At 41.2% G+C, this 25,603-nt stretch overlaps 2 protein-coding genes across 5 annotated transcripts in view; one reads left to right on the top strand and one right to left on the bottom strand.

Annotated features, from left to right (window-relative positions):
* Positions 1-25,603, top strand: part of lmtka (lemur tail kinase 1 a) — a 59,106-nt gene that overhangs the window by 12,807 nt on the left and 20,696 nt on the right. Inside the window, exons 1-2 of one of the 3 annotated variants that reach the window (XM_039687186.2) lie at positions 9,601-9,791; positions 16,815-16,948. In XM_039687186.2, the coding sequence (XP_039543120.2) occupies positions 9,704-9,791; positions 16,815-16,948 (222 nt within the window). In that variant the 5' untranslated portion in view covers positions 9,601-9,703. Of the gene's footprint in view, positions 1-9,600; positions 9,792-16,814; positions 16,949-24,035; positions 24,207-25,603 lie in introns of those variants that run through there. The other 2 variants (XM_039687187.2, XM_089128294.1) reach the window with 2 other exon arrangements.
* On the bottom strand, positions 1,121-8,599 carry LOC148981987 (uncharacterized). Of its 2 annotated transcripts, none has more exons than XR_016155076.1 (2): positions 1,710-8,599; positions 1,121-1,290 (listed from the first exon to the last, which is right to left on the bottom strand). XR_016155076.1 is itself a non-coding variant. In XM_089128293.1 (2 exons), the coding sequence occupies exon 2, from the start codon at positions 7,727-7,729 to the stop codon at positions 2,000-2,002; it is 5,730 nt and encodes a 1,909-aa protein (XP_088984419.1). In that variant the 5' UTR covers positions 7,730-7,941; positions 8,361-8,599; the 3' UTR covers positions 1,121-1,999. The 2 variants fall into 2 exon arrangements, 1 of the variants encoding a protein (XP_088984419.1); XM_089128293.1 differs by having other exon boundaries at positions 1,121-7,941; positions 8,361-8,599.

Here is a 25,603-nt window from a genome sequence, read left to right as displayed (position 1 = left end):
CGTGGAGCTGAACGAGTACCCCCGTTAACATTCCAGCGCTCATTGTTCATCCTGATTCTTACTGATTTGGGCTTATCCACTGAAGCTAATGGAGCTGGGTCTTGTTTTTAAAAAAGAGAGGTTGAAAAATGTGCTGCCTGTCCGAATGACCCCAAGCAACACTGAAAGATAGACTTGCGAACTCCATGTGGGTCCAGGCAGGGTTATGCTGTGTACGAGTGTAATCTTGCTGTTCTCTAGCAAATCTGAGCTGGTCCACTACCAGCATCCCATGCAGTTCCCAGCACGCAAAACATCCCTTATGCTGGTGACCAGCAATGCTGGATTTTTCAGCAGGGTGTTGAATAATGTTCCCTTTCTAGAACATTGTTGTTATTATCAACTGAAACTGTGGAAAAATGTGGCATTACTTTACAATACGGGTGCACTAATATGCATTAATTCATGCTTAACTAATGCACAGATAATCACGAGTTAATGTACAGTATAACTAATGAAGAACTAAACCATTAATTAATGATTACTGCATCAGCAACTACTAAACAGTCTTTATGATTAATAGATTAAGTAATACATGAATTGCTATTAATTAAATGTGTCATTGTGTATTAATTCCTTAATGACATATTTTATTAACTTATAGTGTAAAATAATGTGTTAATTACCACAATTAGTCAAAGATATGTACTTCAACTTCCAGTTGTCTGCTTTAATTAATCATTAGCTAATTATTTGCAAAGGTATCATTATGTTATGACTTTACTTGTTGAGGCACATCATTATTAGTAATTGTAGTAATTTGCACATGAATTTGCACTAACAATGAAGTAATTAATCATGTATTAATGCATATTAGTGTACCTGTCATACTATCTGGAAGATGAAATACAAGGCTTTGGCCCATTCTGGTAATTAACATATGAATTAACACTATTAGTTAAAAAAATGAGTAATACTGGAATTAATCCACAATTACATATTTAATTAATAAAAATTAATGTATGAACTAATACATTAACCTTACAGACTCTTAATTAGTTCCTAATCATTAACGAATAGCTTAGATCATCATTATTTACACATTAATTCTGTGCATTAGTTAAGCATGAATTCATGTGAAATGAAGAGGTTCGATAGTAGACTAATTTTAAAGGATGTGAAACGCAGCAGGCAGTCGGTCAGAACTGTATAAGATGAGGCTTAGTTGAACAGACACACCAGGCAGGGTTCAAACTTCACTTATTTACTGAAGAGCTGGTTGATTTACATATGGGGTATGTAGGTGTGGTTCTATAACAAATTAAACAAAGAAATAAACATTAACATACATATACATCATTAATAATAAACATTATTAACAGCATTCAGTCTAACAAACCCATTAAGGAAGTGCTATCAGACAGAATAATAATTCTAAACATCACCACAAGGAGGTGCTAATAGCACATAAATGCGTTTAACTAGACATTCCATATGCTCAGTATACGGCGCTGATTACCTCATGATAATGATCATCTCTAAAGTAACCGTAAAACTAATAATAACATAATGTCTCATACATAACATAAAGTAACATTCAGAATCTCCGAAATATTACTAAAGAGGAAGTAATACAGGCAGATATATGCCAATCAGGGACCGCTCGCGCTAATGAACATCGTCTAACAGTTTCTGCATACTAACGGAAAAACTTGGAAATATAAACTTACTTGGTATGTACGCACACAGCGACTCAATGTATATGTAAACCAGCTGAATAATCGTCGAACACTACAGATTAACTAAACTGAAACTGTCAAGTATCTTAACTAATAATTATAATGCGTCTTCTCTCTCCGACTGAATCCACCTCAGCACCAATTCACCTCAGCACGAATGTCACTATGGCAACCTTGTACTCTATGATTGGTTGAAATCGTCCAGGACATTTAAAGGTATCCGGGCCTTTTGTACAGCCGCCCCCGAATTCAAGAATTGAATTCGATCATTTTGAAAAGGCCTACATTTTGTCCTGGTCATCCTCAGGTAGAGCTGGAAGCTGGATGAGGCGAGCCGCAATCCGCGTGTAAGTCCTACCCTTAACATCTACGCTGGCTGTCCGGACCCGCCCATCGGTGCCTGGAAACACCTGAGTGATCTTGCCTACTGGCCAGAGAGCACGAGGAAGTTGGGGGTCGACGATCATGACCACATCTCCACTCTGCAACGACTTCCTCTCAGTCTGCCACTTCTGGCGAGCTTGGAGACTAGGTAAGTAGTACTTGAGAAAATGTCTCCAAAAATGGTCAGCCAGCAGTTGGCTGTGGCGCCAGCGCCTGCGACTCAGGATCTCGGACTCTTGGTAGACTACCTGAGGTAAGGATGCGTCTCGACGGCCGATTACGAAGCAGTATGGGGTTATTGGATCGGGGTCGGCCACATCCGAGGAGGTGTACCCAAGAGGCTTTGAGTTGAGAATACCTTCAACCTCGATCAGAACTGTTCTCAAGACTTCCTCAGTGACAGTCTGAGTCCCGATGGTCACTCTGAGGGCTGTTTTGATCGAGCGGATCTCTCTCTCCCAGCAACCGCCGAAGTGTGGGGCACCTGGCGGGTTGTAAACAAACTTTATCTGCTGGCTGGCGAGGTGACTCTGTAGTGCCTCTTGGAGGGTGGCGAAAGAGTCATCTAATTCCCGTTCACCTCCCTTAAAGTTGGTGCCTTGGTCGCTCAATAACTCGTATGGTTTCCCTCGCCGGGCGATGAACCGTCGTAGGGACATCAAGAACGAGTCAGAGTCGATACTGGTGAGAAGATCAAGATAAACGGCCCTGGTGGTCATACACTTGAAGATTATGCCCCACCTCTTCTCGTTCCGACGGCCGATCTTAATAATGAAAGGGCCGAAACAGTCCATGCCAGTCGAGTAGAAAGCTGGACGAAAATATCTCTGTCTGGTCAGGGGTAGGTCGGCCATGAGGGGAATTTCTGGACGACCTTTCCATTTCCTACACTGCGTACACTGACGCTGGTATCGGCGGACAGCTTCTCGACCTCTCAGAATCCAGTATGACCTTCGGATCTCTGTGAACAGTCTCTCTGTTCCGGGGTGACACAATCTCTCATCATAATCCTTGATAATCAACTCTGTAGTAGGATGTCGAGGGTCAAGGACCACTGGATGAGCAACATCTGCTTCTAGTACCTCACAATGTCGGAGACGGCCTCCTACACGAATCAATCCAGTAGCAACGTCAAGCTCAGGGGAGAGTGAAATCAATCTGCTAGAGGCTGACACTGGTTTATCGGACTTCAGAAGTTTCAACTCATCAGGAAAGGACTCTGACTGAGCTTGGCGAAGGACTGCATGTTGAACGTCTCTTTGGAGATCAGCACTGGAAGAGTAGGCCGCCCCGTGAAGCTTCTGTCCATAGGCATTCAGACACTCTGACAGTGTGTTATAGTGAGGTGACTGAAGTGAGTGTGCAGTTGTGGTCACTAACCCAGAGAAAGCTGACGGTCTCAACTCACTGCTTGACTCTTCGAACGACAGAGGGGGCTGCCCGGGCCAACTAGCCGGTGGCAGCTTGAGGAAGGCTGGTCCCTGGCTCCAACGGCTCCCTGTAGCAAGGTCACGTAGAGGCTTGCCTCGAGTGATGTCATCCGCTGGATTGTCTGCAGATCTGACATAGCGCCAGTTGGCTGAAGCTGTTATCTCTTGGATCTCCGCCACCCGTGTTCCTACGAACACCTTGTAGCGACATGAGCTGGAAGTAAGCCATGTGAGCACGGTGGTGGAGTCTGACCAGAGCGTAGTGGAGTGAATGGGAATTGTAAGCTCTGTATTCAGGAGTTGGGAGAGTTGTGCTCCAGTGAGAGCGGCACACAGCTCTAAGCGGGGTATAGATTGCTGCTTCCGGGGCGCAACGCGGGATCTGGCGGCGACAAAGATGACTTCCACTTGACCTTCTTTGTCCTCTGTCCGCAGATAGGCCACGGAACCATACGCCTGCTCAGATGCATCACAGAAAACGTGGATGTCGTATCTACAGGACTGGTGATCCATCTGCGAGCTGACATAGCACCGAGGTAAGGATATCTTCTCTATCCCACTCAACTCTTTCTCCCACTCTAACCATGAAGTAATGAGTTCTTCAGGTAACTGCGGATCATCCCACTCGCGCTTCTTATCCCATAATCGCTGGACCAATACCTTCGCCCGGGTGGTGTAAGGGATCATATAACCGAGAGGGTCATATTGGCTGGCCAGCACGTGGTAGATACTGCGCATCGTCACAGTAGAGCAGCGGCTACCTCTGTGTTTGTAACGTAGGGTGTCAGACTGACAATGCCAGTGTAGTCCGAGCGTAGACTCATGGGTGTCTTGTTGGCCATGACTAAGCCAGAGGTCACAGGTATTTGATCTTGACTCAGAAGAGAGGTGAGTAACCACTGACGGGCAATTACTGGCCCATTGTCGAAGCTCAAACCCTCCGGTGGTTAAGAGAGAACATAATTGGTCAACTAGGTCTCTGGCCTCTCTGGGAGAGTGAAGACTATGTAGACAATTATCGACATAGAATGATCTTTCGATTACCTCTCTGACTGGGTCCCCAGACTGGCTGTGGTCCATGACATGCCTCTGCAAGGCATAGGTGGCACAACAGGGACTGCATGTGGTACCAAAGGGGAGAACTTGCCACTGGTACACATCAGGGGGTTGTTCTGGCTTCAGGTCACGCCACAGGAATCTGAGGAGGGGCATGTCATCAGGGAGCAGCCTCACCTGGTGAAACATACCTCGAATATCACTGCTTATGGCCACCTGATGCTCTCGGAAGCGGAGCAGAACTGCTAAAAGGGATGAGCCAAGCGTGGGTCCTGGAAGGAGGAACTCGTTAAGACTGTGACCTTCATATTGGAAGGAGCAGTTATAGACAACCCGATTCTTGTTGTTATGCTGCACCATATGGTGAGGTATGTACCATGACTCTGCAGAGCTCATCACTTCCCTTGGTTGCAGCTTGGCTATGTAACCTGCCTCCTTCAGCCTCGTGATCTCCGCCTGGTAGGCCGAAGCCTGATCTGGATTCTTTAGCAGTCTCCTCTCGACACTCCTTAGCTGAGGAAGAACAGCTTCTTTGGCCATGGTTAGCTGTGGCATACTCTGACTCCTCAGCAGCGGCGTAGCATACCTCATAGTCCCTTCCACCTCCACTCTCACAGTCTTCTCCTGCAAGAGCCTAATAGCTTCTTGGTCCAGCTTAGATCTCGTCACCACCTTGTTGCTGCGGTACGGAATCACATCCATCTGCCATAATTTCTCTACGTGAGCAAACAGATCTGCGTTAGGGAGGATAGAGGTAAAGAAGCACTGGTGTGTGTTAATCTCACGACGAATCTCGTGGGTAGGACCTTGAAGAGTCCATCCTAGGCGGGTCTTAACTGCAGCAGGTCCACCTGGTGGGCCTAACCGGACTGGTTCAACAGGCGTAATGAGGTGTGGGCAGTCTGACCCTATCAACAACATCGGCTGCACTTTATCCATCTGCTGCAGTGGAAGGCCTGTTAGGTGTCGATACCTCTTCTTTAAGGAAGCCACCGAGTAGGTGTGTTCAGCAAGACCTAGTTTCTCAGCTGTAAAGGCATGTTGGATGAGATATTTCTTGTGAGGATGAGACACAGATGATACTGTGAAAGAAACGGCCGCCCCATGAATCACCTGCTGATCTTGTCTCACTGTTCTGAGTATCAGATCTTCTGATTGTCCTTTGAGATTCAGCTGCAGCGCGGCTGCTTGAAGGAGGATAGTCCTTTCAGACCCGTCATCAAGCACTGCATATGTCTCTAACGATGCATCTCCATTCGTGATGATCACCTTGCTCACCTTTAACATTACTCTACGACTACTGACAGAACGGTCAACGTACAGGATGTCGTTTGTGGTACTCACAAGACAGGAGTTCTCTGGGGGTGGGAGCGTTGTACTGTCAGTCGCAACTTTATCATTCACATCATGCAATATAAGGAGGTGTTTCCTGTTGCAGGTCTTGCACAAGGCTTTCAGTGTGCACCTGGAAGCATGATGATTGCGGCCACATCTCCAACAACGATTATTCTTACGAATCCAGGTCTCTTTCTGGTCTCTGGTTAACTCTTTGAAGTTGTGACATCCATTAAGGAAATGACTGGCGTTATCACAGTAAGGGCAGTAAGCACGTACCTTCTCTTGATACCGTGCAGAGCTGGACCGGGACTCTGGACCGGACACTCTGGGTTCACTGTCTACAGCAGGCTTCTCGGTACCCAGCAGGAAACTTGTCGATCGACCAGGAGACTTGGGGTTGTAACGGCCTTCTCGATTCTTAATAGCTAAGGGTGGAGCATAAGTAGTTGTCTTGGCAGTGTCGTCTTGGACCTGGAGCTCATACTCTAACCAGTCTGCAAAGTCGATGAGGGTGGGGACTGTGATCCTAGATGGGTGGACATATCTCTTAAAACTGATCTGTAGCTCGTGGGGAAGCTTGCCCTGGAGTCTGGACACGTGTGAGCCACATTCTAACTCAGATGCTCCCTCAGACCCCAACTGCTCCAACATACTCACTAATGAGCGTACACGGAGGGCGAAGAACTTGAATGCTTTAACATCACCTGGCTTGAGATTGGGACCTTCTAGTACTTCAGCTATATTCCGCAGCACAAGCTTGTGGGGCTGACCATACATCTTCACGAGAGCTTGCATAGTGTCTGTATAAGGTCTCACTGAATTACAGTAGGAATCTGCTACTAGTAGGGCCTCTTCCAGCTCTAAATGATCAGTCAGGATCTGATACTTAAAGCGTTCACTCGCATTCATTGGCAGAAGATTCTCTAGCGCCATCCGTAATCTCGAAAACTGTCTGGGATCTGCTGCTGTCAGACGGGGGATGGTAGGCTTAGGGCCTTGGTAAACCTGCTCATAAACTGGCTGCATTTCTGATCTAGACGTCAGCTCTGGGCATGGAGTCTGTTGGAAGTCTCTACCACTTTGACGATAGCTGCTTCTAGGACTAAGTGGCTCATTGTCATGCTGAACAGCTGTCACAGGCTGTACTGAGTGGGCGTAGGACCTCTGAGAGGGGACAGGGCGACTCCTTCCAGCATACGGGTGCTCTGGCCTGGGTGAAAACGTGAAGTCTCCCATCTGCTTTGTCAGCTGCTCGTACTGGGCAAATCGATCTAGAGGAACCTCCCCAGCATACTCTGTAGAACCTCTCTGTCTATGGACGGATGATGGCACATGGGTGCGAGGGGCTGGAACTGGCGTTACTGGTCGACCAGGAGTCACTCTTTCTGTGGCTATCTGCTGAATTTCTTGTTTTAACGTAGCATTCTCCACTTGGAGCCCTCGCAGCGTAGAAAGTATCTCAGGTAGAATGTGACTGCGAAGCTCATTGCTATCTCTTTTCATCTCAGTCCACATAGCTTTAATATCAAAGAGATGCTGGTCTTGGCGGGGCTCATTATACTCTGGTGCCACATCTTCTGCTAAATCTGGCCATTCATCGCATAGTAGTAGGCCATCTGGATACGGTGACTGGCTCTCTGGAGAAGATGATTGTGACACACTCTCAGCAGTTGGAGGAAACAGAGGTAACGCTCTCTTCATATTCGTTGAATCAGTAACTTGATAATCTGCTAGATGTGCAGGCAGCCTTATCTGTCGTCTAGGTCGAACAACAGGAGTGTCTGGCTCAAAGTGGGATGTCATCTCTCTGCTGTGATTCACGATCCGGCTCGAAGGACCATTGAAATGAAGAGGTTCGATAGTAGACTAATTTTAAAGGATGTGAAACGCAGCAGGCAGTCGGTCAGAACTGTATAAGATGAGGCTTAGTTGAACAGACACACCAGGCAGGGTTCAAACTTCACTTATTTACTGAAGAGCTGGTTGATTTACATATGGGGTATGTAGGTGTGGTTCTATAACAAATTAAACAAAGAAATAAACATTAACATACATATACATCATTAATAATAAACATTATTAACAGCATTCAGTCTAACAAACCCATTAAGGAAGTGCTATCAGACAGAATAATAATTCTAAACATCACCACAAGGAGGTGCTAATAGCACATAAATGCGTTTAACTAGACATTCCATATGCTCAGTATACGGCGCTGATTACCTCATGATAATGATCATCTCTAAAGTAACCGTAAAACTAATAATAACATAATGTCTCATACATAACATAAAGTAACATTCAGAATCTCCGAAATATTACTAAAGAGGAAGTAATACAGGCAGATATATGCCAATCAGGGACCGCTCGCGCTAATGAACATCGTCTAACAGTTTCTGCATACTAACGGAAAAACTTGGAAATATAAACTTACTTGGTATGTACGCACACAGCGACTCAATGTATATGTAAACCAGCTGAATAATCGTCGAACACTACAGATTAACTAAACTGAAACTGTCAAGTATCTTAACTAATAATTATAATGCGTCTTCTCTCTCCGACTGAATCCACCTCAGCACCAATTCACCTCAGCACGAATGTCACTATGGCAACCTTGTACTCTATGATTGGTTGAAATCGTCCAGGACATTTAAAGGTATCCGGGCCTTTTGTACATCATGCTTATTAGTGCACCCGTATTGTAAAGTGTTACCAAAAATGTTTTTAATAATTTATACATAGAGCTCAAATAAAACACAATTTATAAATATTAGATGAAAATATTTGAATATTTTAATTTAAAAAAAAAATGTTGCCCTGGCAGTTCTAACTGAAATAAAAAAAATTTAAGTGCTAAAATGACTAAACAACTAAAATTGAAATAAAAATAAATGTAATCTAAATAGAGATTTAACAAAACCCAATGTAATACAAATTGATAAAAGCAAATAAGCAATTACCAAAACCTAAACAAAAGTGAAAATATAAAAATAAAGGCTAATTTAAAACACTCATAAATACTATAAACGTATAAAACATACTAAAATAAAATTGTTTTGGAATAATGTATCAGTGTTATTTTTGTATCTTTGAGATAATATTATAGTTTTTAATAATATTTTGAATCAGTTTTTATTTTTATATTTTAAAACTTTTTTAAGTTTTACGCATTTTGTTGTGTGTTTTTGTCAGTTTGATTAGTTTTAAAAATATATGTCAATATAGTTTTTAATAATTTTATTTAAGTTTTTTTATAATTTAGGTTAACAAAATTAAATGTTGCTTTAACTGTAATAACCCCGGAAAGCCCCCTCCCTTACAGGGGGTTTTACTGCAGTAGTGTCAAGATTGGCACATCACCAACTCTGCAAATCTGTCGCCACCTGGTCACAGACGTGAAAGGCAGTGTTGGTCTGTGTGCCTGCGTGCTTTTAAAGTGTACAAACACGAGGGAAGGAACAGCTCAGCTGGAAACTTATGCTGTGCTGAGGCATGAGAAGGAAGAGTGCGTATACATGAGAAAAACAGCAAGAGAGAGAGAGATGGAGGCTAAAAATAGGGACACAGGTGGCCCCCCTCCCCTATGTTCTTCCTTCCTATTAGGCATCAGCGAGATTAGGGTCCGGCATTGTTAAAATACTCTCTCGCGGACAGTGTCCACTCCTACTAGAGGACGAGGCGATAACTTATTGATGCCACAACAATGTTGTGCCACTACTTCATAAAGCCCAGCTCTTGTCCTGCAGGGCTCCTGGCTGATGAGCTTTGGAATTAATGTCCATGTCTGAAGGTCTGTGGGGGAGTCATATGTCTTTTGGACAACACCTGCTTCTGAATTTCAAGGACTATCTGGTTGTTTTTGGTAGGTTTTTTTAAACATTCATTTGCAGAGCGAGAGTATATTAAAGAATACAAAAGAGTTGTTTGAATATTTGCGACAATGATGATTAAATAAAGTTCAACTGTTGTACTTAAAATGAAGTCAGTAGGACATTTTATAAAGTAAAACATTCGTGTCATAATAAGAAAAATCGTATTCTGTGCTGAACATTACAAAAGCACTTTTCAGTCCTGACCTTGAGGGCTCTCCTCCATCAGCTTTCTTATTCACACCGCACAAATTGACATTTACCCATTACACTCTCTATACCACTGCTTCACCATCACCAGCTAAACTCCTGTGTCATAATGTTCTGGAAAATGGACCACAGTCTACTCTCCCTTCCTGTTTTGGATGTGCGGTTTCATTCTCGGTGAGCTTGCTGCTTAATTCCTGGTTTAATTAAGTCAACTTGACTTGCTCATATCCTTCTTTTGCATCACATTTGACTCAACTTCCATACCTAAAACCCTACAACTTTTAAGTATTTTGTCTTTCTAAGATAAAATAGTGCCTTGTAATCAGGGCTGGCGCATGCATAGGGGCGAACCATGTAACCGCCAATGCGCCTATAGGGCTGTAGCATAGTCAGGGTGGCAAGAAAGAGAGAATTCTCTACACATCCGCAATATCATCACCCCATTATTCCTAATCTAAATGAAAATTTCTATCTAGCTTGCCCCGTCCTCACTCCACCCCACCCAACTCTTCAGTCTCAGTCTACATGCAATCTGTTATCCAGACATTAATATAAAAGATGGAGACTTTGCTGGCGATGAAAAATGATTTGAATATGCTTTTCTGAAAGGATGGCTTATGTATGTGTGTGTGTGAGAGAGAAAATGGGGGAGAAGTCATGTTGCTCACCTTTTTGCATGCATAACATTTATATACAACATATATTAATAATATTTATAACGATACGAAGAGCAAGTGATGGGATTTCAGGTGTACGAGCACTGCTTGCTAGTGATGTTAGCCTACACCAAAGCTCCGAACAGGGTGTCAAAAAAAATGTCAGTGTTAAGCAAACAGGAAAAATGTCCACATCCAGAAAACAAAATGTTATCTTATTGTTTTGAGTTACTAGTATGTAATGGAACAGATTGTTGTCATGTATTTAATATATTGGTTCATTCATTCATTCTATGCATTCATTAAATTTTGCTTCTAAGATTAATCCGTTGGTCGATTGCGACACATCGCTTTCCCTCACTTTCACCAGCAAAGGTCCTCGTCAAGCTCTGATTTGAAAAGCTTCGAGTAATGAACCTTTTTACGATACAATTGTGTTGAAAGCTTCACTGTTTCAGCAAGCTTAACTTCGCCATCACTACTGCTTGCACACCGCCTCTTTGCCGCTACCAGAGCTACCGATTTGCTGCTTTCTGTGTGTTTCTCATTGAAAATGAACTAGAGCTGCCAGGAATTATTCCAAATATTCAGATTTTTTTAGTGCAATCATGTGAATAAACAAATCCCCCAGTCTTTCACATGCATCTCAAAGATCTTGTTCAATTGTGAGTGTGACGTCCTCTGTTTGGAGACCCTTCTGCTGCCTGCCAAAACAGACAAAGAGCTGCTCAGAGATTCTGAAGCTTTGCATTTGGTCCAAGTAAACACACAGGGTGAAACATGGACACATCAACGACTAGGCTGGGTCTGCTTCATCCTGAGGCAGCGCTTTCAAGCTCACCACTTGGTCCCTAAAAGCGGTAGTGGGAACTTTGAGCGCATTGACTGTCTAGGTCTCAGGATCACGAACGGACCGAACTCAAGGCACGTTTTGCTGACAGAAAACGCCTGTATGTCTCCAAACCTCCTGATGGAAGTGAGCGCTGTCAGGACGTCTTCAAAGAGAGCATCTTAACTCTACTAACTCCAAGGCTTCAAAAGAAGCTCCCTGTAGGCCCAGCAAGACTACAGAGAGATCCTATGAGGGAATAAGACTTGGTCTATGAGGATTTAACCATTTCAGTTAACAGGGCAAAGGCAGCCTCTGTGATTTTTGTAAGGTCACAGGGAAGGCCCGAAAGGGAGGGCCTTGTACTGGTATGCCTGACCCTTGAAAGAGAACCGAAGAAACTGTCGGTGTCAAGACGAAATCGAGACATGGAAGTACGCATCCTTCAGGTCTATTGCTGTATGGTGAACGCATGTCAGAATGGATTTCTGCGTTAACATCTTGAACGGGAGCTTGTGCAGTTCAAAAGTTGAAGGTCTAAGACTGGTTGCAATCCACCGCTTTTTTGTTGTTGGTACGATTCTCGGCTGGAGGGACAGGGTTTATTGGGTCCTTCTCCAGTAGGACTGCAATTTCCAATCGTGGGACAGGGTCATCCATGTCTGCCTTATGGGTAAAAATAACGCTGCTGAACCTGGGCCTGGTGAACTGAATCATGTAGCTGAGTCTAACTGTCCAGATGAGCCAGCGTGACGGATTGGGACGTGCTAACCAGGCCTCCAAACTCTTTATGAGTGGCGGTAGAGAAATACAGGGCTTTGGAAGACATGGTACAGGATACACATGTGAGAAAGTGCCATTAAATGGCACTTTCTTGAGGGTTTTGTGCAAAGAAATGGAGAAACTGAGTCTTACATGATATGTATAAAACTGCAAGGTTAAGAGCATATACTTTGCATTGTTGTAGTCTCAACAGGTATTAGCACATTTCTACTCTGCGTCATTTCACATCAAGGTATTCACACGTCACAAAAATAAAATCAATCCTTGTGGAAAGGTTGCTGGGTTGCTAAAAGTAGGTCTAGCAAGTCTGTATATTTGGTAAAGTCAAAGTCTGTATATACTGTATAAAGGTAAAACCAATATAAATACTGTTTGTTTTCTCACACAAACGGCTCGTTTCGTGATTTGCACCTAAACCGCCCAGGACATTTGCTAAATAAAGGCCTGGTTGTGTTGGTAATGTGTTGATACTTACTTTTCGACAAATAGACACAAAACTAAACAGGGGTGTGTTTGTGGTACAACGACATGACTTGCTGCTTCGTACGATTCATTGTTGAAAGCAACTAGCTCGTCACAACCGTTTCCCGAAACCATATTTGTGGTCGACGGAATTGGCGACCATAGTTTGCTATCGATGCTTTCTGGAAACGCACCCCAGAGCGTTACTAACAGACTGGGAAGAGAGGTGCTGCAACAATGTAAAATATGTGAAAAATTATTTCTTTTTTGGGCATTCAAGCTTAAAATCCTATTCTAAAAGAGCCCAAAAACAAGACCTATGCAAAAGGGCATATTAAATGTCAGCACCTGATTAACATTCATTAAGACAGCTTTTTTGGTCAGACAGACTCTTTGCATACTGCATATCGCAGAAGAACTACGATAGTACGCGATTTCGAACACCTGTGCTGTGTGCTCTTATTTCAGAAAAGCAGGAGAAAGCTGTTTCACTGTTTCAAATTCATGTAGCTCACGTCCTGCTCTCGTCATCATCTCAGCACTGATCTCCTGTGTACACTTACACCCCAGGGAAGCGAAGATGTGTATTTAGGAGAGCGTGCGAGAATGCTTGGGCGTGAGGGGGAAACCTGATGAAAGAAGCAGAGGAAAATAGGAGCAGCTGTTAATGCATCAGCAGAAATGTGCCATCATTAGAGAGATTTGACAAAAAGCGAAGTGCAATACATGATGGGTCAGGCAGCCAGCCTGTTACCATGGAGACGCAAGAGTGGGTGGGGGAAATGCTTTCGCACGTTGCTGACCGTGTCTCTGCATGTGGTGTTGTGTGTACACACATGCTCCGGTCACTGCATTCTGTTAGAAAACCCACTGAGATGCCCACAGACATCTTTATTAGGAAGCCACCCTTTTGGTCAAAGACAGCTGCCTATGTAGGTATTATACAGCAGGGCAGCTCCATGTTTTGGTGCAGAGCCCATCAGAGTTTTGATTTGTGTGTGTTTATTCCATCCTATGTGTTTTTCTGTTAAGACATTGACCTCATTGGCCCACATGAGCAGTGACAGACATCACATGTGGAACATGGTGTCCACAGCGACAATTTTCAGCATATCAGCAAAACAAGCCACTTCCTCCATTTCAGGACATATTGCTATTGTGGTGAAGAGTTTTGCAGATCTGAATCGTCATGCACTTTTCAACTGAGAGAAAGAGACATGCTTAACATGTGTCTTGATGTGTCTGTCTTTGTCCCTTGCTGACAGCAGGATTACAGTGAAAGTCAGATTAGATCTCAGTGGTCCAAAATGTGACACCACCCCCTGCGTTGTCCTTGTAATGACAGAGTGCGAAAAGGCCTAAATGCTTTTGGCCCGAGTCCCGTGCATCTGCTTCATTAGCACACAGCCAATCAAACTGGACAGTTGGGAGGCATGTTTAAATGGCAACAAATTTACCTCAAGCGGACATTTCATTAAACATTATCTGCCGGCATTTTACAAGTCTCTTCTTTTAAGAACATCTTGTTATCGCAACATTTTTTCTTTTGTCAAATCAACTTAAATAATTGATTTAGTTCAGATAACTTATTATTTTGAGTTTCTGATGATTAAATCAATCTCCTTCATTGTATTAACTCACTTTTTCCAGTTCAATCAACTTAAAATTTTAAGGCAACCAGGTTACTTACTTTTTAAAGTTAAACCAACAATATTTTTTTACAGTGTGGGTACAGTGCAATTATTATGCACAAGCCAGTTTGATTTTAGTCGTTCCTATGTCTCTGGATTTTGATATACATGAATTGATCTGAATCTTTACAATAATGGTTTCATTTAATTTAGGTTTTTTTTTTTTCACATAAAGCTGTTGATTAGATCAGTCCAGAAACGAGTTTGCATTTTGCATTTTGTTTTTGGTTAAATGCCTGAAATAGGGTCTGTGGTTTATGCAATGGTCCTACTTGACCCGCTTTGAGCACGATTTGAACCGTGCTAACAAGGACGCTAAAGACCGCAACCATTAGCATCAGTTCCTAGAGTGCCTCTTGAGGCCAGGAGAGTGAGGTTAACACGCACAGCTCTTACTGACCAATGTCCGTTACACTCATCCCCCTAAACCAGGGTTCCCCAAACTTGGTCCTGGAGGGCCACTGTAGCTTCAACCCTGATCAAACACATCAACCTGTTTCTACTGATTCTGAAGACCTTGATTAGCTTTGCTCAGGTGTGTTTGATCAGGGTTGGAGCTAAACTCTGCAAGGACAGTGGCCCTCCAGGACCGAGTTTGGGGAACTCTACCCTAAACCTCACTCCCATCCGGGTCACGGCACCAAATGTAACCCGTCCTACTCAAACTGCTCCGAACATGATTTTTTACTTCTGAAGATTGTATTTGGGTGATCAAAATTCATAAAAGTTGTGACATTTGTGAAAATGAACATGTAACACAAAACGTGTAAGTATCATAAGCTATTGTTTGTCACAGACCAGATCTGCAATCATCCAAAAGCTAATTGAAAAAAAGCCTATTGACTTTTTGGCCTTAAAGAAATGCACTCAGAAGACTTGAAATATATTAGGGAGGGTACAGGTTGCATTGACTAATTTTTATGGTGCTTTTGTCAATTTTGCTTGGCAGTGTGAATTGCAATCCATTTTGGTGTATGAAAATGAACAGCATAGGCATTCTGCAAAATTATTATTATTATTATTATTTTTTTTTTTGGCCATACAGGTTTTCAATGCCATTAGGGTAAAAATAATGGAATTTTAGAAAAAGATTGTATTATCTTTTCTCAATTTACTTTTATAGCCAATCAAACTGCAGAGCATACCCTTAGCTTTCATTTGACACCCATATCGCAGTCTCTCACTTCATTAAATTATAAAACTATGCAATGTGCGTTTAATTATGAAAAACAAGTGTCATATTTAGGTTTTTTAAACATCATGCAGATTGTGTCTCAGTGACTCACCGCAACAAAAAAGCAGATTTGGCTTCCATTAGCGCTGGTTTCGTGATGTTCCTTCATGGACAGGTGATCTGTTCAAATGTGATGCACACCAAATCAAATTACTGACAGCAGCTGCACGCTGCTTCACATGCTGTTATGAAACATTTAGATAACCCGTGTTATTGTCTTATCAGCTGTTAAAAGCCCCCAATAGTCTCTCCCTTCGTAAAGACAATGATAATGTGAAACTGCATTTTTTTTTTCTGGCATTTTAATGCAATTTTTTTGATTTTGACTAAAGACAAACACGTTGGTAACGCTTCGGCTTTACAATCATTAATTTGTTAACATTAGTTAACTACATATGAGCTAGAAAAGTAAATAGACACTGAGCAATAATTCTACAGCATTTATTAATCTTGTTAATCTCATCATTTACTAATTCATTTTTAAGATCAAAAGTTGTACCAGATAACATTAGTTAATGGACATCATGAACATTAACATTTGTATTAACTAACATTAAGAAAGGTTAATAAATGCAATATTAAATTAATTTGTTTATTGGTAGTTAGCGTTGGTAAATGCATTATCTAATGTTAATTAATGACCCTTATTGTAAAGTTTTACCATCATTATTTTCTTCCGTGGATTCATTTGCACGGAGTAATTGTTAACCACAAGGCTAGAAATGTGCATATAGGGCCAAATTTGATTTCATGCAGACTGTCAGTGACACTTTATTGTACAGTGTCCTTGTTACATGTTAATTGTAGTTACTGTAGTATTAACTAAAAATGATTCAAACATGCAAATAACCCTAAAAACCAAACCCTAATCCTAACATTAGACAGTACATGTAGTTAATTATTATTACTAAGTACTTAAATGTAAAATTAAACTGTAACACAGACACCTTAAATCAAAGTGTAAGCAATGTTTGTTTTTTTTTTAAACCATAAATGGGAAGACATGGATCTGATTATTGACATATGGGAGGTTTGGATGCACTAGAGGCACATAAATAACACATTTCACCTTTTAACATGGTCAGTGAGCCTTCATGCACTGTAGTCTGTGGTTTGGGGTTTGACACCGAGTGTGTGTTTGTGCACCCCAGGTGGCTCCCCGCTGAGTGAGCTGTCATGGCCATCCTCTCTGGCAGTGGTGGCTGTCTCCTTCTCTGGCCTCTTCATGTTTGTCTTCCTCATGCTCGCCTGCCTGTGCTGCAAGAAAAGGGACATCAGCTTCAAGGTGAGATCTCAGTTCTCATTAGTCATTTCATCCATCAAAACAGCCCCCCAAATTAAAGGAAGATGAGAAATTAATGTCTTCTCCTGCACCTCATCCTAATGTTTTATAGGCACGTCATTCAGTCTTACAGCAACCTATTGTAATTTTTGTTTGATGTCACCTTGTTTCTTCCCAGAATTACATCATGTCATTCAGCCTGTTAGGTTTGATTTGTCCTTCTAGTCATGTACGCATGTACCTACAAAGCCTCACAAAGAAAGTGTCTATCTTGCGGCGTTTTCCAGGGCAAAACAAAAATGTTTTTTTTTTTTTACTTCATTTCGAAGATTAATATGGAAGCTTGTTTCCGCCACTGAATAAAAAAAAGAAAACAATAATTGCGACTTTTTATCTCACAATTGTGTGTTGTAAAGTCAGAATTGCGAGATATAAAGTCAGAATTGCGAGGTATAAAGTCAGAATTGCGTGATATAAAGTCGCAATTCTGAGAAAAAAAGACAGAAGTGCGACTTTTTATCACACAATTCTGACTTTTTTCTCACAATTGCAAGTTTACATCTTGCAATTCTGACTTTATAACACATAATTGCGAGTTTATATGTCTAAATTCTGACATCTTTTCTCAGAATTGTGAGATATAACCTTGCAATTGCGAGTTATCAGGCCAATTCTAAGGGGAAAAAAGACTTAACTTTTTCCCCCTCAGAATAGTTTAAATCTCACAATTCTGACTTTATATCATGCATTTCTGACTTTTTAACACGCAATTGCGACTTTATATCGTGCAATTCTGACTTTATTTCACGTAATTCTGACTTATTTCGCAATTCTGTATTTATAATACGCAATTGCGACTTTATATCACGCAATTTTGACTATATCTCACAATTCTGACTTTATATCTCGCAATTCCGACTTTATAACACGCAATTGCGACTTTATATCTCGCAATTCTGACTTTATATCTCGCAATTCCGACTTTATAACACGCAATTGCGACTTTATATCTCGCAATTCCGACTTTATAACACGCAATTGCGACTTTATAACACGCAATTGCGACTTTATATCTCGCAATTCCGACTTTATAACACGCAATTGCGACTTTATAACACGCAATTGCGACTTTATATCTCGCAATTCTGACTTTATATCTCGCAATTCTGACTTTATATCTCGCAATTCCGACTTTATAACACGCAATTGCGACTTTATATCTCGCAATTCTGACTTTATATCTCGCAATTCCGACTTTATAACACGCAATTGCGACTTTATATCTCGCAATTCCGACTTTATAACACGCAATTGTGACTTTATATCTCGCAATTCTGACTTTATATCTCGCAATTCCGACTTTATAACACGCAATTGCGACTTTATATCTCGCAATTCTGACTTTATATTTCGCAATTCCGACTTTATAACACGCAATTGCGACTTTATATCTCGCAATTCTGACTTTATAACACGCAATTGCGACTTTTATATCTCGCAATTCCGACTTTATAACACGCAATTGCGACTTTATATCTCGCAATTCTGACTTTATATCTCGCAATTCCGACTTTATAACACGCAATTGCGACTTTATATCTCGCAATTCTGACTTTATATCTCGCATTTGCGACTTTATATCTCGCATTTACGACTTTATATCACACAATTCTGACTTTACATCTCGCAATTCTGAGAAATAAAGTTAGAATTGCGAGATGTAAACTCGTAACTGTGAGAAAAAAAGTCAGAATTGTGAGATAAAAAGTCGCAATTACCTTTTTTATTTTTCATTCTATGGTGGAAACAAGCTTCCATATTAAAGCCTCCACTTAATTCTGACCATCTTTGTTCTAGCTACTTCTGTATTGTGCATCCTGAATTGTGCATTTCTGAAATCAACTATGAATCCAAAGCATCATGGCACAAATAGTGTGAATGTTTGGTAGAGTATATCCAGTTTAAAGATACCAATATAAAAAGTCTTGATATACTATGATGCATTATGCATCACAGTATATTTGAGTATTGTGATTTTAGCTCAGTTTTTTTTAAGCGAAGTCACCCATATGCGTCACATTCATTTCAGTCAAGATGCTGCAAAAGCCATAGCATTTCTTTGAGAACTATGCCACATGGAACCCAGCATGGCTCTGATACATGGGGTGATTTTGAACCTAACAAAAATAGGTTTTGCTCAAGAACAAAAATTAGAGTGAGCATGGATGTTTGACAGAGATATGAACAGACAGGCAGAGGGATAAGTTGCCATCATATTTGATTTTGGCACACGCAGTTGAGGATTAATGTATCAGAATAAGCAGGCTGTTTATGTCCTCCTGAAAGCAACAGTGAGAGAATGGCACATCATAAGACCCATCGCAGCACACAGCTACAGTCCATTAATATGCTGCCCATAAAGACCTGTGTCCGTACTGTCTGTTTTTAATAGGATCGTCTGCTCTAAGTGACTCTGTGGGTGGATGGTTTGTCCATGTCTGTCACACACTGGGCTGTCTGTGGCAGACTGTGAACGTGGTTCAAGTCCAGGGATCACAGTGGAACAGATAATTACCATGGCATTTGGTGCTCTGTGGAAATCGCAGGGATGCCACCCTGTGGAGAGTCTGTCAATGTTCATATGGGTGTTCAAACAGAAAACAAGCTGACCTCTATAGAAAGCAACATGGACCATGGTGGGACCATGGTGGGATTAATACTAGCACATTAGAGATTTATCTGATGTGCATTGTTGTGAATGAATGTCTAGCTGCACTTTATATTTCTAGCTCATTAGACCAGCACTTATGCCTCTATTGCCTTATTAGTGCATTGTAAATTTAAAATATAATATTGTTATTGTGATATTAGTGCAATTGTCATATCACGACTGCGAGTATGTGTGCTCCAGAGTGGCACTGCTCATCTAGATGTGTGCGGCCCATGAACTATAAACAAACAAAATGAAAACAAAGGACTGGAAGACACAGAACATAAAGAAACTAGATGCCCATGGAGAGGAAGTATGACTGGAGGCTGAGGCAGATTGGGGAGAAAGGGCAGAGCAAGTGGCCAGGGCGGAGCAGATGGAGATGAAGACCACCATGGCAGGGCAGAAGAAAACAATGGCAGGGCAGGCGGAACTGGAGACCACCACGGCTGAGCTAAAACAGGTTAAAAATGGCTTCTGTGGCCATAACAGGAAGCTTGGAGGATTCATAGATGGCCTCCATGACCATGTTAATGCAGACAGAGAGTTCAGGAACGACCTCCGTAGTCATGTCAGGACAGACGTAAGGTTCAAGGCTGATCTCCAAGGTCGTGTCAGGGCAAACAGATGGTTCAAGGTGGCCTCCTTGGCCGTAACAGGGCAGGCAAAGATGGCAGCTGCCATTACAGGAAGCTAGGGGTGTGAACCTACACTGGTCTCACGGTTCGGTTCGATTATGATTATCATGTCGTCGATCTCACGATGCATCCTCAATTTTTTTTTTATTTTACATTAGTGTGTGACACATGAGCTTGTCTTCTCCAGGTCGTGCTTACCAGGTTGTTTATAAAAGCCGAAATGTGCTCAGATGTAGGCTTTTAAAGTACAGTAGTTGGAGAATTTTAAATTACTCACACTTGTGTCTCGCATACTGGCATTGTGTGCTACCGCGACAAAAACACATGACAAATGACGTCTGTAAAAGCATCAGTACATTATAATCGGTTATGGTCTATTCCTGAACGGATACCGAATCGTCCTCGTCTGCATCGTAGAAACGATTAATTTCGACCAGCGGACCAGGGACCACCAGAATCAGGACCACCAGACTAAGACCACAGGACATGGGACAACTTGGAAGTGCAGAGACCTTCGGACTTGGATGTGCTGAGAGCACCGGACTTGAGACCAGCAGACGTGGAAGTGCTTATGTTTCTCCTGTTTCTATGTCTTTAGACAATAATTCATAACAAAATTAAGCTTAATTTGTTTTAATTTCAGTCCATTTCTACTTCATTGAATTACAATTACGCACCCTGTTGTTTACCCTAATTGAAATTCAATAACTGAATTGACATTTAAAAGGCATCTCAATTCTGAATGGTCCACAGACAACCCCACACTGTACCCTGTAGAACCGTAGTATGGTACACACTCAGAACACATCTCTCAAATAATGCCCAGGCATATGCAGTAGCATATGGGACCAGACCACATCTTTTCATCCTGATTTCACATGTGTCTCTGTAACAAACAGCCATGTTGCTATTAAATATGTCTAAAGCCTCTTTAGGGATTGTGTGCGTGTATATTGTGAACGAGAACGCACGCTGCTGATGGAGTGAGACAGCTGCTCTTCCTGAATGGAAAACAGCCCTCGCTTTCTCGGAGCTACAACTATTGCTGGAGTCTAATTGAAATGTGTTGGCTGCTTCATACTGGCGTACTTTTCATCAAGGTGTTTGAGGTTTTTATTGTGCATCTGTTTGGGAGAAATTGATTGTGTGGCTGCAGTCCACGAGGATCTGACATCCTGTGCCAATAGGAAACTGCCACTGAAAAACATGCAGGCTTTCTATGGACACTCGCTGTCTACAGTCCATGTATGTCAATAGACATTTGCCATACATTTGACTGTTTTAGTCTCTGCTGGTAGCTGCCATAACCACGGCATTATGCAGGTAAACAGCATGTTTTATTTTACTATATACTGTATACAGTATATCATATTGAACAGTCGGACACAACAAAGTTGTATTTGGATGATTGCTAAAATATTGAATATTGTAGTCCTTATTGAACTGTTAATAGACGTAGTAAATAAATAAAGTAAATTTAAGTAAATACTACATATACTACAAGAAATAATACATGTTTTGCTGCTTATTACCTTTTTGATGAATAGCAGGTTCAAAGTAATTTGGAATAGAAATCTTTTGTAACATTAAAAATGTCTTGAAATCTTAAAAGGATGAGAGGAGCAGGCCAACATTTTCTTGTCTTATTTTCTTCATCCATCATAAACATTAAACTCAAAGAAGCAACAGCTCTCTTCAAATTAAAGTTTTTATCGACTTCTGGTGAATAAAGCTAAAAGATAAACTGCTCCCTCCTTTTCAAATTAGTCCTGTTAGCACTTTAATAATGCACACATAGTGAATGAATAACAGATTGAAGTATGAAATATTTAGGCTGTGTGAATTAAGTACATTACTTTGCACCCTCATGTGGTTTTAAATGATATTGCATCAATTTGCCTCACAGCCATTCACTGCCCATGCCGATGATAAACACGAATTAGCAGATTCAGTAAAGATTTGAAATTGAGAGATGTGGCAAACGAAGATTACATCTTATAATACAAGCTAGTTTTTAACCTCTCTGAGTACCAGAGTTAAATAAATTAGCTGTCTCATTCAATATGCACACAATCAAAGCTACTATTTGTTAATGCAGGAAAACGCAATCTTTCCATCTGATGCCCGAAAAATAGAGAAATTGCTGTTTTTCCTTCCTTCCTCAGCAAATCCTATTTTAATCAGAGAACAATTGTAACATTACAAAATGAAAGATTGCACTTCTTAAAATAGGAGAGGTACTGTGGCATAAGATAAGAGTGTGTTGCCCATTGTAATCAGATATGCAATGAATGAATGGATATGCAAGCACAGAGAAATATTCCTTTAAGTTAAGGACAAAAGTTACAATTAAAGAATTGTCTCCCTTTCAGTTCACGAGTATTGGGATGTAAATTGAATTCATAAATTAAAATGAATATAAAGTCATGCAGCAGATGCTCACAACTGCTCCTTTCTGTCGACAGCAAAACTTATGAAAAGAGCCTGAATGCCTTTTTCTTAATGAATATAATATAAAGATAAGATAAGATAAGATAAGATAGTACTTTATTGTCCGTGTACACGGAAATTTGTCTTGCAACCAAAACTCCAACAATTATAACACACACAAACTAAAAACAAAACATACAGTCATCAATAAAAAGTATACCAAAGTACTTAAATAATATTATGGGCTCTCCGCCCTGCAAGAGTGTTCTTAAGCCACAACAAGTGGGGGGAAAACTATCACTGCTTTCCCCTCATGCGTTGATTCAGCATCGATATTGACAAAGGAACAAATGAGTGTTTGTATTTGTTCTTCCTGCACTCTGGGACCCTATAGCGCCTCCCAGAGGGCAGGAGTTGATACTCCTTATTTAGCACATGAGAGTAATCTTGGGAGATTTTATGAGCCAAGCGTACAGTATGTATTTCATGACTTTCAATAAACGCCTTCTCAACCGACTGTCCCACCAATTTTGAACAAATTCCCAGGAGCCGAAAAATCCTCGCCTTCAATTGAGCTGAGAGGCCCCTAAACCACACTGCTCCACCATACTGCAGAATGCTTCGAGTAGTTGACACAAAGAAAAGAGACAGGATTTCGCTACTCGCTCCGAATGACCTAAGTCTCCTTAAAAAATAAATTCTCTGCTGTACCTTGCTGCAGATGTAGTCTTTACTACTCAGTAAAGACACTTAAAGGGATACTTCATCACTGGAAAGGTGAATGTGTATTTAAAATGGGTCATTGATGTAGAAGAAATGTGCAATTATTTTTGAATTTGGAGCTTTCTAGACTGAGAAAAGCCAGAAAATGTATTTTTGGCTTATGTGGATGAAAGACAACAACTCCCAGAATGCACTTGCTTCGCTGCCTTAGGAGGCCACGCCTACCGATAACAGAGCGCAGTAGTTAAACAAGTCTAGGCTACTAGTGAGTCTCTGTTATGAGTCTACCCGGGATTTCAAGATCGCCCAAAATGTCTGGGATTCGGCTTTTGCGTTCTTCAGTCGCCATTCATTATGTTTACTGTGGCGAGCAGGACGAGATCGAGGGCCACGGGAGAACGGCGCGAGGCCGGTGGCGTGATTACAGATGAGTGACACCTGTGAGACGCACCGGTCTCGTATTTCTCACAGAGGAGAGGGGATTTTCTTATAATGTTAAGTAATGTTAAGTAATGTTAAAATCACATTAACCATGTAAACACTAAATTCATTCCAATTGGTGAATCTGAATTCAGTTAGATTGAAACAAAAGTGCGTATAAACAATGAATGCCGACTGCAGAAAGCAAAAGCTGAATCCCGGACATCGATCTGGGAATAAGAGGATGAATTGTAACCCCTACTACTCAGTTTTCTCCACAGAACAAGAGCCTGCTAGCTTAGCCTCCAAAAAAAGATGGCTGACACTATGTGTACATTCTGTGGGTGAGATCCCAACCTCTATGGGCGGGTTGAGAATATGCGGGACAGCCAATACTACTGACTGTAGTCTTTAGCCTTTGGCCAAAAAATTTCCAAACAAAAAATACATTAATCTCTCGTCTCGGGGGGATGTGAGAGTGGAAAGCGCGGTAATTTGAAAACACTACAGTTTTTCTACTAATACAAAGCTTTCTATAGGGCACAGCTGATTGGTTCCTGCTGTATCAGTAGCCAATGAGCTCACTGCTCAACCTTTAAATACATGGTCAGTATTTTCTGTAGCAGTGCAGCATGCTTTCAGAAACCCTCCACCTTCCCTAGCTCCACCTGTATAGATCTGCTACGGGTAATTCCTGTACGCTATATGGTACAACAGCTCATATCTTACTTGCTCACAACTGCGTGTCGTGTATGCATGGCAGTAGCAAGTTTCTGTACTTGTTCTGCAGCAGATATAACCGACAGCAAGAGCAATAACAGCAAATAAATAACAAATGGTTTAAAATTTAATTAATATATAATTTTACTGTAAAATTCAATTTTAATATTCAATAATATTCAATTTTACTGTAAAATACTTCTACATTTTATGTTGAAATGTAGTAAGAGAACATTCCCAGAAGTTTTAATTTAGTGCTTTGATGTGAAATATTCACATACAGCTGAAAAAAATAAATACTGTATTTAATATATTGAAATATTTCAAATTAAATAATTTCTACAGACAGCATTTTGAATACTGAAATATTACTTTAAATTCAAATTGTACCATGGTCTGTCTCGATACTCGTTTCTGATTGGCTGGAAGTTCCAAGCAGTTCTGTATTAATGCGTGGTTTTCGTTGAAACACGCACACATACATACATATATATGTGTGTATACTGTATAAATAGAGAATTTTGCATCTTGTTTACTACCCAAATCTAAATGCAGATCAAATACAATACTAAAATTCATTTTCCAGACACAGACGCTCAGCAATAGTCAGACTGTGTGAGAATGAGCCAATATGTGTAGCTGTTCACAACACAAGAATTAACACACGAGTAGGGTTGGGTATCGTTTGAATTTGAACGATTCTGATTCCGATTCCTTGTTTCGATTCCGGTTCCTAACGATTCTCGATTCCGATTCTTTTAAGAGGCAGGGTCAAAAAAGTTTAACTAACCTTGCTAACCAACGGTCTTTCTGAAGGAAATAATTCTTTCTGAAGGAAATACTCCTGTCACAAATACTCCTTTTGTCACAAATTTTGCATTTTGCCGAGATTTCGTTATTTGCCGAGATTTCGTTATTTTTAGAAAAGTGAAGCCACACTTTGGATCGCCGACGTAAGCTACTCATGTTCGACACGCGCGGTTATGGCAACACTTCCAGTAGACGCTTCTTTGTTGG

This window comes from Pimephales promelas, chromosome 3 (genome assembly GCF_988280905.1).
Source record: "Pimephales promelas chromosome 3, fPimPro1.hap1.1, whole genome shotgun sequence".
NCBI lineage: Eukaryota > Metazoa > Chordata > Actinopteri > Cypriniformes > Leuciscidae > Pimephales > Pimephales promelas.
Note: the sequence above shows the minus strand (reverse complement) of the source record. Positions and strands in the feature narration are given on the sequence as shown.

What these genes read in the sequence shown, in the direction of transcription:
- LOC148981987 (XM_089128293.1), bottom strand. Translation starts at nt 7,729, where the DNA reads ATGACATCCCACTTTGAGCCAGACACTCCTGTTGTTCGACCTAGACGA.